Below are 17,496 nucleotides of genomic sequence, written 5' to 3' on the forward strand. Positions count from 1 at the left end.
AGGCACACAGTGACCTCTGTGGGACCTCGCTCATCGTGACATTTACTACCACTGTGTTCTTACAGCAGCAATTTGTCATTCACTTAAGCACTCTGTTCAACCAAGGCACTGGGAGAAAGGCAACAGAATCAGTGAATCAAGCACCAGCTGGATTTACACTTAAAGCCACAGCACAAAAGAGATTTGAAATCAATAATTTCCCTGATGTGGGAGTGCAGATACTCACTTGCCTATACAGCATCAGAGCTGAATTGTCTTGATGATCAGAAAGAAAATAAATGCTTTTAGTATCACTTTTTCATCTGCTGGAATCTAAACCGATAAAAATGGTCAAATCAGTTTATTAGAACTGTGTGTTTTAGGAAATACCACTGAATATAGATTCAGGAGACTGGTTTTTTAATATTTATTTAGTAAAACTCACTATACAAACAGAAAGTTATCACAACAGTGGAATATGCAGGGTTATAGTTTCTCCTTCAAGCAGCTTCTCTGCTTCAGTAAAAACACATATATACATTTACAATTATTTCCCTTTAAAGCACTGGGATTCATATATTAAAACATACCTGGTAAAATAAGCTTAAAATAATTTCACATTGCTTGGAAAAAGATTTGAGTAATTTACTCTTACCAGAGTGCCATTGTTGCACAGTATTCAAAAAAATGAACGACCACTAAAATATAGAGTAAAACATTTAAAAGTACATTTATTTCAAATGTGGGCAAAATATCAATATAAAAGAAAATAGAGTATAAGAAATAAAAATAAAGTACAAAACATTTTCATCTTCGACATCCATAATTTAATAGATAGTAAGCCCTTCTATTTTTACATCCAAATTACACTTTTGGCTGAAGTACCATAATTTATTTCAAAATGCTTAAAAATGGGCTCATCATACCTAAAATGGGCTCTTTCAAAATGGTAGTATAATACAAAACATAGTAAATTATGTTTCAGCATAATAAAATTACACATCCTAAAAAAGATGCAGTTTATTTTTGCTTTCCTGCTTTAAACTGCTCATCATCCCTAGGAAAACAGCTGGAAAACAGCATCCACAGGAAGTTCTAGTAGCTTTGTACAATGGCTGAACTGCTAGATATAATGCTCCAAGGATTCCAGAGCAGTAAGGCATTTTACTATCCATCAAGTAAATTTATATGTAAGTTTGTTAAGGAAGAACAACTGTAAGAAATGACAGCAAAATACAAGTTCTATAAAAAAAATGCATAAAGACACAGAGGCGTTACTGGTCCCTCCACTGCATTTATCAAACAGGGCCTACAGTCTTCAAAAAAGCTGCTTCCCTCATCTGAAAGTAACTTGTGTCAAATATTTCCCTTAGTGGCAAGTTCTTTTCCCATTGCCTAATATTCTACTATTTACTAATATTTACTACTCTTTTGTGACCACCATGCCTTCCTTCTCCTTTGCAGTATTTCCCATCAAAAAGTAATTCCATGTTGAATTTAAGCTACTTTCCTAGGTGTTAAACTACCAGCCTACCAAGCAAACATTACATATTAATTCCTAATTAAGAAAAACTTTTAAAAACCATACTCCCCTAAGCAGCAAAATGTCTTTACACAAAAAGGATATGATTCATAATCCAGTGTTTGAGTAAGCACTCCAGTCAGGACAAACTCAGCATTGTGGACATCTGGAAATATCAAAATTCATACAGTTCACACCCTACACAGAAATTCTGCCTCATTCTGCAGAATGACACACCTGACACTGCTCCTGGCACTGTTACTAAATACAGCACTTCTTGGGGCTCTACACTAAAGTGAGAATAACTAAAGTGAAAACCCCTAACTCCCTTGTTAAATACTGAGATGGTGCCCTGGTAGCTGGTACAGGACTGTGCTCTGAAATTAGGATGAGAATAATGCTGGTAATGCACTGACGTTTCAGTTGTTGCTAAATTCAAAAACTTATGGTGCTCTGCTTATAAAATAACTCTTAGATATATCCAGCAAACAGCTGGCTTGGATTTCTCCATAGTCTGCAGGATAGTCCATGTACTCCTCTATTAGTATCTGAAAACTTCAAAAGATCTCTGTATCTGTATAATAATAATAACTGGGAAATAGAAAAAAAAATCTTAGTAACAGTTATACTGTTCAATCACAACAAAAGCTTATACCTACCTATGCCTCGTGCAAAATATTCTCGACATAAATGAAGGTCATTTTCACAGGAAATCAAGATTATCTCTGGCAAACTCTAAAGGAAAGAAAGTAATGATTAGCTCAGAAGAACATGGCAAGGTATTATAAATAAATTTTACAAAGCAACACTCAACACACTTTATTCTGCTTATGCTCCATGAGTTTTCGAAAAGAAGGTTGTTTAGATAATACTTTTCCTCCTGCACACTCCACAATAGCTTTCATGGTGGAAAGACTGGGACAAATTCCAGGTGTAATGTAAAAATATTTTCCCTAAAAAGAGAAAAGGAAGAACAAGAAAAAGCATTATTATGTTAACTGATTTCTGCAACACATGAAGTTTTAATGTCATGTGACACTTCTTTTATACAGCAGGGCAGGCTTTGTAAACTGGGGTTGGGCTTATGGACAGATTCATCAGTTGATGAGATGTCCTTAATTACTGCTGATGTTTCCCCTGGAGGGGCAAATGCACAATTTTGATGAATTTGAACAGTTCAGGTGTGCCAATTTCCACATCTGTAAAGTAACAACTGCAGCTTGGTAAGACACATAAGAACAATGCTCCTCACTTCTTTGAGCACAGGGACATCTCAAGTGTTACAAAAAGAACTTTTATCTTATAATCAACACCAAATTTATTACTTCCTGATAAAAAATATTCTACTAATTGACTGAGATTGGTGACCAAATCACAAAGTAGATTATCTCTCTTTATCAGCTAGGGAAAAAAAACCAGAAAACATCTTGCTATTTAATCTGCAAAACTGAGAGCAAAATGTAGCATTTAGACATAATAGAAGACATAGATCCTTATTCATTACAGGTAGAAAAAATACTTATTTTAGGTGGTTTACCCCCAAACAGTCTGCAATTCAATTAGGCTGAAGAATCTTCAGCAACTCAGATATCCAGATGCCTCTCTGCACTGTAATGTAATTTTAACCAGAGGCATGAAAAAAACTTGCACCATCCTAGCAAACAGCTGAGTGGAAATGCAGTGGAGATTCACAATAGAATTCCCTGAGGCTGAAGGGCAAACTCACCCTCAGACTCCCATTTTTATGGGCAAGTGCTCTGACTATGAGGCTGGTGTAAAAAAGAAAAGAGAGAACAAAGAAAAGAAGTGGCTTTTTACAAGTAACAGAGCAATGTTCTAAATTTTGGAAGTGAACAAATATACTGAGACTGTTTGGTTATCATCTACAGGATCCAGTCATTCGGAGGGTTTATATCCACCCCAATGCTTAGGCAGAAAACAGACATAAAATGAAAATTGACAACAAATGTTTCATGTTATATGCCAGCTTGCTCTACTGCTTTCAGCTATAAACCTGTGGTCCCAATGATGGAAAAACTAGGTTGAAAACTCCCAAGTATTTAAATGCTGTGATAAACTGCATACCTTGAACAGTGGAGCTACTTGTGCTCTCTTTAGAGACTCCTCTAAACTAAAGCAGAAAAGAACCTCAGCTTCAGCATCTCTGAGCACAAAGTTCTGCTCATCTGAAAAAGAAAGACTGATGATGTGGCACACAAAACACAGACATTCCCATGGCCCAGGAGGGAATCTGAGCAGAATATCTTGGTGGCAGAGTAGCTCTGAATGGCAGATACCTTCTAGAATTAAACAGGATTAAAACTTCCCTCTTCATTAGGCTTCTTACACAGATGACTACCAAATACTTGGAGAATTAAACTATGTTTTACACTTCCATACCTAACAACAATCACTGTCTTATCAAGTGCCTTTTTCTAACTTATCAGAGCTACTTGCAAATTTTTATTTTTTGATTCTCTGCAAAGGAGAATGATCAAGCAGAAGGATTAAGTTTAAATTCAAATTACTGTGACCACGTATGGGAGCCCAGAAACTCTCTTCAAGTCCTCATACAGTATTAACAGAAAGAACTTTCCATCTGTTCCATTTGTCCTGTTATTCACCCATTTTTTTCTTTTTTTATTAGGGATGGAATTTCAGTCTTTATCTTTCCAAAAAAGCTATGTCAAACACATTTCTAACTCCAATTTAATCCAAAACCCCTAAGTCTAAAAAACAAAACCAAAAAATTATACAGAGAACAAATTGTTCTTTCCAAGGACAATTCTGACAACTTGCAAGGGACAGTGTTAATACTCTTCCAAGGGACAAAAGAAACAATTAAGACAATTTTTGTAAACAACTGCCACATTTTCCATCATTTCAGCAGGTACAAAACTGAAACCAGCCCATTAGCTACAAATCAACCTAATTTCAGTAAATAAGTAAAGTACTTCAAGTACTAGATCACAACAGTCATCTTAAATCCCCCTATTTTTTTCATCTTCTAAGGGTTTTCAAATTTATCAGTTTCTCAGTTCACTGATGCTCAAATAAGGAAATTACCTTCTTGGGATTTTTAGAAATATTTGCTGGTTTATTAATTAATGATCCATAAATTCAAATCTTTATAGTGGTTAGCCAGCGATGTTATACATTTTCTTCTTACAATCACATAAAATGCAAAAAACAATTCTAAACCAAATAATCACCCTTTCAGAAAGGGTGAATTAAAAAATAATGCACTCACAGGTAAAAATCTACAAAATGACTACCCAAGAAAAAAATAAAATACTTAACAATATCCAATCATTTAATGACCCTAACACAAACTTTTTAAACGTGTTTTTCTTTCATTTAAGGGGAAAAAAACTGTATTAAAACAAAGGAAAACTAAAGGAAACAAAATAATTCTGCTGAAAGAGAACTTGATTTAAAAAAAACCAAACAATTCTTATGACAGCTTTGCTTAAGCATACTAAGACAACCTTCTAACTCAAGTGGAATACAAACTAGCTGCTAATATCATTATTTAAAAACTTTGCAAATTACTCTTCAAAAAATGTGAACGATGACAACAGGATTTGCTGTAGAATTAAAATTTCTGTTTTCAAAAGCTGAACTCTACTGAAGTCAGAAGACAAAAGAAAAAATTGTATTTAAACATGTTTATCAATGCACCTTTATTTTACTATAGGAATTGATACTAATTTAACTTACCAACAAATTTCTGGCATTTGAAACACTCCTCTAACCACTCTGGAGTTACTATGTGCTTGACTACAGAAATTGCTGTCAGGAACTTGACAGTTCGGGTCACTTTACTGGCAATTAGGTGGGTACATTTCTGGGCAGAGTCCGCTACCTCACCTCCAAGGATATACAGTTTCTGAAAGTTGTACAAAACACAAACCAGAATGCAACGGTTGTTAAAAAATGGAGGAAAAAAATAAGCTAAATATTGTATCATCACATCAAATAAAACTAAGCTCCTAATGAAATAGTAAATGTAGATTTCTATGTTACAGTGATTCCTCTACTCAAGTTGATTAATTTTGACAGAATTTACAGCCACTGAAAATCTAAGTATTTCCAGACATAAATATCATCTGGCAAGACTGAAAACAATTTCCTGCTTCTGCAGTTTTTAGATTTTGGGTTGAGCTTTTTTTAAGCAAGGAACTACCTGTGAGATAGAACTAAATTTTTTTTTTCAGTGAAACATGATATAAAATTTTAAGTTAGCAATAATAAGAATTTATAATAATTTCCCTATTTTCTATGGAAGGTGCAGTACACACTGTAGCTACAACAAACTTAATTTTTATAGGCTTGTCTTTAAAGAGAAAAGCATCTCATGAAAAACACATATTATTCCACATGCATTTTTGATGATACTGAGCAACTATTCCCTTTTCCTTGGTTTAAGCCACCAAACTCAAACTAGCTCCTCACAGCTGCTATCTTATCAATTAAGCCACTCATTATCTGAAGGAATGAGCAACACAATGAATGAGCTGGTGAGGCACATCAGATTACCACAGGTGTTAGAGATAAAGAGTGCCCCCCTCATAAAAATTTCAAGGATGAAAAAATATTTGGACAGCTTTATTAACTATGCACCCTGGATTTCTGATTAAGACAAAAATTTTGCACGAATAAATAAAACCCACACCAATATCTATAAGCATAAATATTTAACAGTTCTTATTGCATGAATGCTTGGGAGTCCCAAAGCAAGAAGGCCTAAAGGTTACTTGGGTTAGAAGGTCTAAGAGGTCTCTGGCAGCCCTGTGCACTCCACTGCTCTGATAATGATGAGCACATAGGACAGACAGGGACAGTGCTTTTAGCTCTTCTCTACCATGCTCTGATGGTTTGCATAAAGATGATGCACAAAAATATTATTCAGTGACACATCTCCACTATTTACTTCCTTCCTGGTAACAAACACCCTGTGAACAGGACATAGTACCCCTCTGAAAGGCAAAGGCTGCTTTTCTATGCCCACCTCAAGCACTTCTGCCTGAGTGCAGACCTTGCAAGACTTCCACTCTGATGTGGAAGTGTCCCTTTGGCCATACAGGTACAAAGATTACTCCTCCATCTCAAGAAGATGAGGAGTATCCAGCTCCTGTTAGGGATCCAAACTCTGCAGAGTTTTGATAGCATCAGTGCTGCCAGGTTTCAGTCAACTTCAGAAGCTTTGAGGCTGAAGTTGATTGTTTTAATTTGTGAGACATAGCTGTTACCAAAACAGTCTCTGTATAATAAACCTGATACCAACAGGACAGACAACAAGTGTATCTCATTTATGAGATACACTGAAAAACATTTTATATCCCAAAATATTCAATATCAAGCTTCAAATACACACAGTGCAAAAAAAAAAAAATAATCTGAAGCTAAACCACTTTAGAAACAAGTATAGGTGTAATAAAGAAAATATTTTGTATTTTTGAGGATATCAAAGTGCGTATTTCTAAGAAATGTAGTAGACTCAAATAAGGCCTCATTTACTTCTCATTATCTGAATGTTATAAATGATGTACATTTAAGTTTCAGTACAGCTTTATTAGGGAACAGAACAAAACCTCCATAAGAACTTCTCACACCTGCCATAAGCTTTGTCATCAGCTGTCTCTGAAGCATTTGGCACTACAGACAACAACCCCACTAGAAGAATACTGGGTCTTATCCAGAACAACCATCACTATTTTTCTTACCTAATTTTGGTCATGAAATTTGCTGATTTTCAAACAAATGTGGAAAGGGCTTTCTTGCTTTTTAAAGCAGCCCTACAGAAAGAGAAAGCAAGTAGCACAGTAGTGTAAAGTAGTTAACTGAAGGAGAACAGCTACCAAATAAAACTAATTTCATAAAAACCTATCCTAACCTCAGGGCTGGTAAGTACTGTTTTTTATCCACTAGGTATATGCTTATCAAGTCTTAGCAAAAATTAAACATCCATTAAAAAACTGTCAGATGTTTCAATGTAGTTCACAAGAGATAAGCCTGAAAGTCACCTTAATGTACTGTTGCACTTGCATAGGTTCAAATCCTGTGAAGAGCACCATTGGTGTCAGCTCAGGGGTGAGTTTTTTAGTAGGTGGCGGCAGGTCTTCAATCCTACAGAATATGGGAAATACAAAATGTGACATTTGGGCCCAAGGCTGCAGAACTGTAATCCTAAAATAGGACATGAACACTTTTGCAAGTTTCAACGATGGAACGACCCACATGAATGAGAATTAGGCACAACTTTTTCTGAAAAAAAAATCACCATGGAGAGAACACAACATTCTCTTTCTGCACTCTCCCAGCTCTCTTACTACATCACTCTCTTAGCTATTGTTTTGTTCCTGCCAGCTGAGGAACCAGCAACATCCAAAACCCACTGAGAGTTATTCCATTGAGCAGGGCACAGGATGGTGCAGGCTGATGGGCAGCTGACACTTCTGAGGAACAATCAATCAAAGACTACAGGCATTGACTCCCTGCTGTTCTTACCTTGCTCTTTTGGAAGACGGCTGAAGACTGGATTCATTCTGCTTTGGTTTCAAAGGCAACCTCACACCCTGAAATCAGACCAGTTACATGTTTAGATCTGAATTAAACAGGGAAATCAGCTTCTATCCTGAATTAATCACAAATGAAAAATACACACTGCTGAATACATGAGGCACCTACTACTGACACAAAGAGCCTAACAGCAAAGCTGAGCATCACCCAAAGCTTCTCCACAAACTTAGGTAACCCTGAAAGTGCACACCAAATAAAATATTGTGGGACCTTTTTCCTTTAAATAACACTGCTAATTATCAATGGAAATGGAATTAAATGAGAAGGAGACTGAAAAGCCTGTCCATTTGTTAAGTACATGAAGACCACAATATTCTTCCTGGTGATAAATTCATGGAATGTAATATCCCAGAAAATACAGTTTAAACTCAAGTTCCCTAACTACATAAACAGAAGCTGGATATAAAGTGCCACCTCCACAGTACCAAATCAGACTCTAGAGTATGTGCCCAAGGGTGATCAGATGTAGGTTTTAGGCTCTGCTTGGTCTGAGTAACTTGAAACCACAGCTCCCAGGCTCAGGAGTGCATGACATCTATTTCTTTTTAACCTTCAATGCCTTAAATTTAATGAAAAATGCTAGAGGCACATGAACAGAAAGACAGGCAGCATTGTACCAGCCTTGCTGTGAGAATGTTCCTTTGGGAAGAACAAGCCACAGGGGTTTGTTCCCTGCTTTCAGACCAAGCATTTTTATGCTAGACAGCCCATAGTATGAGCAGCTGCAAAGAAAAGTGCACACATTCACATTTTGATAGACATTTCAACTATGAAAATGCAAGACATAAATGGCACCAACAGCATCTGACAAGACAGCTGTCCTCAGAAGAAGACCCCAAGCCCCAAGACAAATAGAAATGCCTGCTGCAAAGGCAGTGAAGTACCTTGTCTTCCCTGTCACTTCCACATGGCCTGCATTTTCTATTACCAAACCATATTCCTGTGTGGATACATGGAGGACAGCTGGACTAGACTGGTTCCTGAAGCTCCTTTCAATCTAAGTCACAAAATTCCCACCTCACATGGGCAAGAAGGGTCCCCATATAAATACAGAAGGGCAGGTACTAAATTACCCACCCATCCCCTGAGGTCTCCATTTGCTACACAAGACAAAACATGGACAAAAACCTGGTGGGACAGACCAACACAAAAAATGTAACCGGTTTTAAGATGAGCTCAACTGCTGTGTGGATGGCAAAGGGTGGTGGCAAGAAAATCAAAATTGAATTAGTTAAAAGCTGTTTTAAATACTAATACTGCTTCTTCTCAAGGACTTTTTTATTTTGTAACAGCAGAATGTTTTCCATCTTCAGGAAAATACAAAGACAACTAATTTTTAAAAGCATTTTGTTTTCTAAAAGCAAGTTTCCTACAGGCCCATGAAACAAATCCACAAGGGTCTGTAAGAAGAATGTTTCAAACTCATGGTCAGGAAAAGAGCTGAACAGTAGTCAAGGGACAGTGCCCTGAATACCCATTTAAAATATTGCGACAAATTACACTTTGAGAGTTACTAAGTAGCTCTTTTCTGAAAAGTTTACAAAGCAACTGAGATACAAGTGATCCAAGCACAAGGGGCAAGGCAAAACATTTTTGTGCAATACAAAATGTTATCTGAAAGTCACCTGTAGTACAGGTTTACCTACATCAAGACATACTGTGAAAAATTATCAAGTATAAATCTGAAACAGGAAGAAAATTTACAATACAAAAACACAAGATAGGTGTAAGAACTAACATGAAAACTGCAGCTTATTCTGAATATGCAGAAAACCCTTAATGACTAAATTTACTTCACTTGTATGTTTTTTTAAAGGTACAATTTTTCATTGTTCATTCCTGCTGATATTTCAGGGTTATCAACTACACTTTTTAGTATGCATGGTATATTTTTAAATCTTAAAATACATGGTATATATACCCCTGGTTTTAGTTCTTAGTATATATCAGAGAGATGGTATGAAGTAGTTCCACCCTTAATTTACATTATGTATCATATGTAAAATTCAGTCAATATTCTAACAGAATTCCTATTGATTTTGGGTGTTTGATCTTAAAAACCCTTATTTGATCTCATCTACAAAGTGTTAAGTACTGATTTAAAAAGTACTACACCCTTTCTGAAGGTCTGATGTAGAAATTGAAGAATGAAACATCTAGCCAAAGGTGTGTCAACAGTAACTTAATTTTCTGTATCTCACTAAAATTCCTTAACTCTGTAAAAAGATTATTTCTCAGATTCTTTAAAATAAAATAGAACATTAACAAAAAGTACAACCAGGAGCTTCAGCAGAGGCAAGAAGTGATCTTATCAAATATATACAATAATTCAACATACCATTAGAAGTTCTGGCGACACCTTTAACGGGACTCTCCAAGCATCTAGGGAATGGAGAACAGAACAAAATGACACCAGTGTCAAATTATTCATACCAGAGGAAACATGCTCCTACTGATGAAACAGGCACACCAAAATGCTGCACAACAGAGGGCTTTGTGATTCTTACCCAGCAGGTTGAGCACCAGGTGCTGGCTGGGAGAGAGTGGGTCCTGGAGGTTGAAGACGGTGTAGCGGCTGTGCTGGATCTGCCGCAGCGCCTCGAAGTTGCCCAGCAGGATGTCACAGAGCCACTGCGCGTTCACGCACGGGATCCGCCACTCCTTGGCCTTCTCGTACTTCAACCCGCTGGCCCTTGATGGGCAGAGAAGAAAAATATTTTGTATTGCAAAGAAATCAGTAAAAATAGCAATTTCTAATAATAAATCTAAATATCAGTGTTTTTTATTGGTCTATTGTTTGTTTTAACTGTAACAGAGGAGATACTCCAAAAAATGCTTTTGTTCTACATGTCGGAACAAGCCAGTCAGGGGAGAACTTCTGCTGCAAATGGAATCTTTAGACCTGGATTTAAATTTTCCCTCCTCCAACGTTTTAGAACAGTTATTTAAAAAAGGTATTTTATTTATGGATGATCTAAGAGCACCACTTAAGAATACTATAAAATAGGAAAGTTAGAAATGACTTCTGTTTTGCCTGTGTTCAGAAGGCCAAATTTATCACTTAATATGTGCTGTAATTTAGTTCAAGTTACAACATCACTAAGTTTATTGTTATCAAACTGCAGAACTGATTACAATGAACACTCTTATAATGAGCCATATGTAGCACCTCAGTTCAGAGCAGCACTACTGGGAAGAGGTTGCTGAGATGCTGAGAAAGCAAGGACTTACTCTTTACAGATGAGAACTGTATTGCTGCGACACAGGTAGCCCGTGTATTTGGCACCTGCTAGGTAGGCCATAAGCTTGAGGTCATCTCTGTCACTATCAACAAATCCTGTCACAGAGATTATCTGCAGGCAGAAAGACAGTTTTAAGTAACAGAACATTGATGGTACTTACAAAATATTCCCATGCAAAGTATTTTTCCATGGCTAATTTTTTACATTACAATGAAATGCACAGCATGGTGTATAAAGCATTCAATTAAAGCATGGCTTGTAGGATACAAACAGTACAATTTTAAAATTATTTGTTTATACATAAAAATTTCAAGTTTCTAGCAGTAGCTCTGACTCAGGAAGAATCATTTTCATTCTTCTGGTCAGCTTTTTCTTATTTACAGAGACCACAGCATTATTATGGATGAGCTCAGAGCTAATTTGCTTCTCACAGGTCTGCCATTTCCTTCTGCTGCACACAAAAAATAGAGGCATGCACACAAAAAATGCTTACACATACTTGCTATACTCTAAAAATCTGAGAACTGTGCTCTACTCTGCAATGTAGACAAATAAACTGTGCCAGCTGATCACAGAACTGTAATTCTACATCTTCCATTATTATCTTTAATATCCTGACAGCTTTTTGCTTTTGCCATTCTCACCTTTTCTTTAGGGAAAGGCAACAGTACTTCTGTTTAAAACTGTGTTTATTACATTGCAGATTACATTTACTATTAACCACTGAGTACACACACGATTTTCCCAAATATGTATTTCTTTTTATATCAGTCAGGACAGGCTATTAGCAAGGCCATCATTCCATATGTCTGCATCCAGCACAAAGAAATCCAATGCCAAGACATACTTTGGCATCTTGGTTTACACAGCATAGTACATTTCAAGATGCCTCTCAATGAACTGAAGTTTTTCAATTCCACAAAATTCCACTTTCACAGCTCCTCAATGCACAGGCAATGAACTGTGACCTCCTATCCTCTGATTAGCAGCACAGGCTTCCTTTTTAGGTATCTGATAAGCACTGACTAAGAAAAACCCTCAAAAATCCTCTCAAAATCCTGGGTTATGGTAAGGAAGCACATGCTGTTAGATGTGCTGCTGCTCTGCTACTATAAACTGTGCAGCCTGGATTGCTGCTACCTTGCTATGTGTAAGTCAAGCAATCTTTGCCTCTCAGTGTCACAGAGTAACTCAAAAAGGCAGGTGTTACTCCTCACCACTCTGAACTCGGAGAGACTTGCAAAGCACTGAGAAACACCTGGCAGCAGCAGCACCACATCAACACAACACCTTAAGATTAACAGAAGCTTTTCTTCCAAGGCAAAACAAATGTGTAATGCTCTGTTTCTAGCCCTGTTTTAATACTGCTCATGGAATGAAGCAAGCAATGAAACCAGCATTCTTCCAAAGTAAACTTTTCCTTCTTACATGTTGAGAACATGGCTTTCCTCCTGGTGGAAATGCCACTGGAAAATGAAGGGCTCGATGAGGTGGGACCATCTTCTTTTTCTTCAAGATTGCATTCAGCCAGTGTGCTGTAATACATCTCTTCCTTTCTCTTAAAGCCTAGGAATACAGGCACAAACAGCTTTTACAACCCAAAATATTTTTAAAGCTTTTTCTACAAATCAAACCTTGGATTTTAATTGTTTTTCTCTATATTTTAGACTTCTTTCTCATAGCATCTTCCTTGGTGCTCTCTGGAACAAGTCTACTACAGGCACTATGAAAGTTTGTACCCCAAAGAAACACAAATCATAATAAACATGTAATGAGAAACTTTACATTTGCTGTCTAAGCATGAAGCCCACAATGCAAAGGCCTGCCTTTGCAGTGATAAAATGAAAGCAGGCACCAGTGCAGGCTCACCTGAGCATACATGTTACTGACTTGGCTTTCACAGAGAAGGTGAGTACATCTGCTCGTGAGGGTTGGGTCCACTGTCCCACCATGTGCTTGAATGATCTGGTAAGAGAGTAAATACAGAACTTCTACGAAATAAGAATTTTTACATTACATTAAGAAACAAAAAGTCTGAAATGAAAGTCCACCCTTTAGGACACTGTCACCATTAGCACCACTTCACTGAAAAGTTACCCCCCAAAACTAGGTTTGTTATCTAGCTTTAGAACAATTTTGAAAACAAAAAATAAAATTAAATATGCAGCTTTTCACTGAACAAAAAGTCTATTTTTTAGAAGAAATGGAAAAAAAATGAAATAAAGATATATAAACAAATATAACCCTTCTCATGTCTTTAATTTTTTGCAGTATAACTGTTAAACAATTTTTTTATGAACTATTCAATTCTATCTCAGCAATAAACACAAGTGCTGTTAAAAATGTCAACAGCTTACTTGATTATGCAAAATTGTAGGGAAAATTCAACTATAAAATCCATCAGAAGTTTCTGAAGAACATCAAAGTCCTCTTATTTAGGAAAGGATACAATCAGATTTTTCTGAAAAATAGAAGTTGGCAAAAAAATAGAAACACTCTATTCTTCCATCTTATTCACTCAGGTGGATACCTCACAGGCTACTAAATGCCAAAATTATATGTAAAAAAGAATGTTTTTACACAACCAAGTTAAAGCTAGACAGCGATGCTATATTACATTTGCTGTACTACAGCTGCCTGATTAAAGCATAAATAACTGGGAAATAGTTAAGGCTTATTTAGATCATGTTCTGATTGAACACTTAATTCAACCAGGCTGCACACCTGAAGTATTTCTATTTCTATTACTTTTTCTGGTCAGCAGCAGTTGAATAATTTTGTTTTAGTTCGTAACAGAAGAATTACACAAAAGAATGCCTAAAGAAGAGTGAACAGTGCTGAGGTACTTCCAATGGTTTCTTCTAGAATTTAGGGACTATGACATTATATTATAGTTTTTTAGAAATACTGCACAATCTTACCCGTTTCCAGGTCGCTAACAGCTGCTTGTCAGACATCTGCTCTGGGTAATCAGCAATTGCAAAGACACAGCCCAGTAGGAAATACTCTTCTGGAACTGAAATAGTTTGGCACATAAAAAACAATTAAATACTTAAAAGTGTGAAGAGTTCATCTCAGAACACATTTGCTACACTGACCTCCTCCTATTACCAGGTTATAAACCTCCTAGGTGTACTTCCCTTGGAAAAAGTAGGATCCAAAATTTCAAAGCTGAAAGCCTTAAAGGCACAGCTCAACCCAGAGTCTGATTTTGTTAAGGGTAGTTTTTTTTTCTCCTGGAAGAAGAGGGGCTAAAGGGGCAAAAGGAAGGGTCACAAAAAAGAAAACATAAGACCACTTCCTCTTTTACAGAGATCATCTATGAACAGCCAGAACAATCAAAAAGCTTTCAGTTCAACTACAATTCAAAGCAAGGTGTGACAATTTTCTGATACTGAACTGTCAATAATTGACCAGTATTTCCAAAATTGTAGCTGTTCCTCTCCCAAAGGAAAAAAAGTTTTAAAAATATTCTGCTATGGATTTACTAACACTGTTCTGAAAGTATAGGTTGTATGCTTGTCATATCAACTGTATATTTGAAAAGACAATGTCCTCAGCACTCTCATGCTTTTCAGATTGCTGGATCATCATTAGCTATTATTTAATTATTTGCCTAAAAATCAGTAAAACCAGTTCTGAGCCGTGAGTGGCTTTTCTTACAATCCCATCCTGTAAACACAGCATTACTTCTTGGTATTCCACCCCAATTCATGTCATTAGCTACTTTTTTCCAGGATCAGAAGGCAGTAATTACTAACTTTCCACTGCTGGATCGTGCCCAAAAAGCGGCTGCTGCTGCAGTTGCTGCTGTTGCTGCTGGTGGTGTTGTGGCTGCTGGGCTGCAACTGGAAGCTGTAGTGCTTGAGGTGTCTGAGTTAAGTGCTGTGCTGCCTGATTCTGCATTTGCTGTTGCTGATGCTGCTGGTGCAGTCGCTGCAAGTGCTGCTGCTGTAGTTGCTGCTGCTGATGTTGCAGCTGTTGCTGTTGCAACTGTTGCTGTTGCAGGTTCTGCTGCTGCAGCTGTTGTAGCTGTTGCTGCTGCTGCTGCAGCTGTTGCAGCTGCTGTTGCAGCACATGCTGCTGCTGGAACTGGAGCGGCTGCGGAGGGCGGTGCAGCTGCTGCTGCGCGTGGAGCGGCTGCTGCGGGAACTGGAGCTGCTGCTGGGAGAACTGGTGCTGCTGATGGACTTGCTGCTGCTGCTGCTGGGGAAACTGGTGAGGCTGCTGCTGTTGGAAAGACTGCTGGGAGATCTGGGGTTGCTGCTGTTGCTGCTGGAGCTGCATAAGTTGCTGAGGTTGAAGGTGTAAGAGAGGATGGTGCTGTTGCTGCTGTGCTTGATGTGACTGCTGCAATAAATGTGTCTCTGGTGTTAGTTTCACTTGACTAAACAGCACCACATTTGGATGTCCCTGTTGGCTATGATTTACTTGTTGGTCTAAACTTTTTGTAGGTGCTGAAAGTGATTGTAATATCTAGAAAACAAAGATTATTTTTGTGACTTTTTGGTTGTCATTCAGTTTTAAAAATATCTAAAGAACTACTGGGAAAATACAATTCCTACAAGAAAAGAACCCTACACCCTAAATACCTTGTGAGCTAAACAAAAATCTTTAACTGCCTAATAGCAGAATGAAAAGACAGGACTTACACAAAGAAGTGTGGAGCTGCATGTGACTCCTAATAAACAGCAATGCACACTTTACTTAAATTTAAGATTAAAGCCCATCCCTGTATTATTAATAATTTCTCCAACAGCATTATGACAACACTACGTTAATAATTACATTGATCAACTGCAATATTAATTTTAACATCCCACAGGCCCATTAAATTCAGTTCCATAGTCCTATTTTCACTTACAAATTGCTAATGATACCTTCATTAATTAGTGCTGTTTGAAACACTTATTCTCTTTTGAACCAATTCAGGAATATATAGCTTGTTTTTTAATCTCAATACCAAAAAACAAAACATCAATCTGCTGAGCACAAACGGTTTCTTGAGGAAAAAAAGCCCAAAACAACCTAACCTCCCTACTTAAGAATACTAGATTTTAGTTTTATAGAGAGTGCTGAAGTAATCTGGAATTTGATTTTATTTTTAAAGGTATAACTCACTGTTAAGAGAAAAATCATTTCACACTAAGCAGACACAAGTTAGGAAGCAAATTTTTATGCATCAGAAAAAGGAAAATTAGGAAAAATTCTAATAGATTAGGATGAGTCCTACATATTAATTAAAATATTTTAATATCAACTACCTATTACAAATGAGAAGGAGCAATAGGAAATTCTAGACTTGCCATTCATGAAGTCTTTTAAACATGAAATCAGCTTTGATGAATCCTGCAAAGCTTGTTTCCTTCACCCTCACTACTTCAACACAGTGTCACTCTCAGTGACGACATGCGTGTGAGAGAGGAATCAAAGCCCATCACCAGAACACAAAGCCAATTACTGTATCCTCTCAACCATCCATCAACTCTCCATCAGAGGTGGCTCAAGTGTTTTCACAATGCACATCAAAACATCTCAGGTGTCACCTAAATAATTCTGATTATTATTCTGTGCTGGTATCGCACACATGTGCAGCCATGACTATCAATGCATCACCCATCACTCATGTCTTGGCAGCACCACAGTAGAAACATTCAATAACTAAAAATAACACATACAAAAAACGTTTCCATGGCTTGGTGTGAGGAGCTTCTCTCCACAACAAGTAGCAAAAGCCAAAATTACAGAAGCTTCAAGACATGCATTTCAAAATACAGGGATAAAATCTTCAAAATCATTCTATGGCTATATCCAGAAAGTAACTATGTATCTGTAAGCACCTGATGATAGATTTTGATACTTGGTAGAAAATCAGAGGTTCAAACTAAACACTAACTTTGCAAGAATGTTCACTAAGATTTGAACTCATTATTCAGGGCAGAAAGTAAAAGCGAAGTTATAGGGGGAAAAGGTAGAACTGGTATTCCTCCCTCTAGGAAGCAGATTCGCAATTCTAAGATGCAGAGGCTTTCTGCACATGCTGGAGCTGGCCCAGTAGCCTGCTTGGTACAGCCCTTGCACATCACAATCCAGCCCCTGCTCCAGCAGATTTTGGGTGAACAGAGACAAGCCAAAGCACACAACCACCCTGTAGCTCTGGAAATATTGCTG

General features: G+C 37.2%; 1 protein-coding gene across 8 annotated transcripts in view; it reads right to left on the reverse strand.

Moving 5' to 3' along the window:
- Positions 1-382: 382 nt before the first annotated feature.
- Positions 383-17,496, reverse strand: part of PAXIP1 (PAX interacting protein 1) — a 30,661-nt gene continuing 13,547 nt past the window's right edge. For 2 of the 8 annotated variants that reach the window (XM_085563396.1, XM_085563411.1), the window contains exons 7-20: positions 15,087-15,801; positions 14,247-14,341; positions 13,195-13,290; positions 12,754-12,891; positions 11,315-11,436; positions 10,591-10,775; positions 10,422-10,465; positions 8,012-8,079; positions 7,528-7,630; positions 5,222-5,390; positions 3,587-3,687; positions 2,320-2,454; positions 2,161-2,236; positions 1,201-1,667 (exon numbers count right to left, since the gene is read on the reverse strand). In XM_085563396.1, the coding sequence (XP_085419522.1) occupies positions 1,555-1,667; positions 2,161-2,236; positions 2,320-2,454; positions 3,587-3,687; positions 5,222-5,390; positions 7,528-7,630; positions 8,012-8,079; positions 10,422-10,465; positions 10,591-10,775; positions 11,315-11,436; positions 12,754-12,891; positions 13,195-13,290; positions 14,247-14,341; positions 15,087-15,801 (2,160 nt within the window). In that variant the 3' untranslated portion in view covers positions 1,201-1,554. Of the gene's footprint in view, positions 1,170-1,197; positions 1,668-2,160; positions 2,237-2,319; positions 2,455-3,586; positions 3,688-5,221; positions 5,391-7,527; positions 7,631-8,011; positions 8,080-10,421; positions 10,466-10,590; positions 10,776-11,314; positions 11,437-12,753; positions 12,892-13,194; positions 13,291-14,246; positions 14,342-15,086; positions 15,802-17,496 lie in introns of those variants that run through there. The other 6 variants (XM_085563451.1, XM_085563427.1, XM_085563421.1 and 3 more) reach the window with 6 other exon arrangements.

The sequence above is a fragment of the Lonchura striata genome, chromosome 2 (assembly GCF_050655825.1).
Source record: "Lonchura striata isolate lonStrDom1 chromosome 2, ASM5065582v1, whole genome shotgun sequence".
Classification (NCBI taxonomy): Eukaryota; Metazoa; Chordata; class Aves; order Passeriformes; family Estrildidae; genus Lonchura; species Lonchura striata.